This window comes from Penaeus monodon, chromosome 29 (genome assembly GCF_015228065.2).
Source record: "Penaeus monodon isolate SGIC_2016 chromosome 29, NSTDA_Pmon_1, whole genome shotgun sequence".
Lineage (NCBI taxonomy): Eukaryota > Metazoa > Arthropoda > Malacostraca > Decapoda > Penaeidae > Penaeus > Penaeus monodon.
This window is the reverse complement of record NC_051414.1, coordinates 9,562,219-9,562,768: the sequence shown is the minus strand read 5'-3', so window position 1 is coordinate 9,562,768 and position 550 is coordinate 9,562,219. Positions and strand designations below refer to the sequence as shown.

Genomic DNA, 550 nt, shown 5'->3' with positions numbered 1-550 from the left:
CTAATGCGATGAATATACTTATTTAGATGCTTTTATAATACTAAGGTTCAACACTAAGTACAGAAGCATTGTTTCTATTGGAGTATCTTTGGAAACCAAGTATTTGTTTTGCTGAAGGAAGAAATTGTCTGCATTTGTATTTAATTTTTTTTCAAGAGCCAGGCATTTCTAAGCTTTAAACCAGATACTAAAGGTACTTATTATTCATGTTTCTCCTTGAAGGAAAGGAAAACAAAGTCTCAAATGGCCTAGAATGCAACATCTCATTGCCAACAACTGGAGAGGAGGCCATGAAGCGACTGCTGGCCTGCAAGGGGAAAGACCCATACAACATCCTTGGGGTGACACAAGACTGCACTGATGAGGATATCAAGAAGTACTATAAACGGCAAGCGTTTCTGGTGCACCCAGACAAGAACAAGCAACCAGGAGCAGAGGAAGCCTTCAAAATTCTGGCACATGCCTTCGAAATTATAGGAGAGCCGGTGAGAGAGATTTTCTTGTTATATTTTATATTTCCACAACCTCTTCCTCCTCCTGATAAAAAGAA

General features: G+C 39.3%; 1 protein-coding gene across 1 annotated transcript in view; it reads left to right on the top strand.

Annotated features, from left to right (window-relative positions):
- The window catches only part of LOC119591942 (putative uncharacterized protein DDB_G0277255), a gene marked incomplete in the record, with an annotated part of 25,369 nt that overhangs the window by 17,136 nt on the left and 7,683 nt on the right, over positions 1 to 550 (top strand). Inside the window, 1 exon segment of the mRNA XM_037940696.1 lies at positions 223 to 485. Coding sequence (XP_037796624.1) covers positions 223 to 485 — 263 coding nt within the window.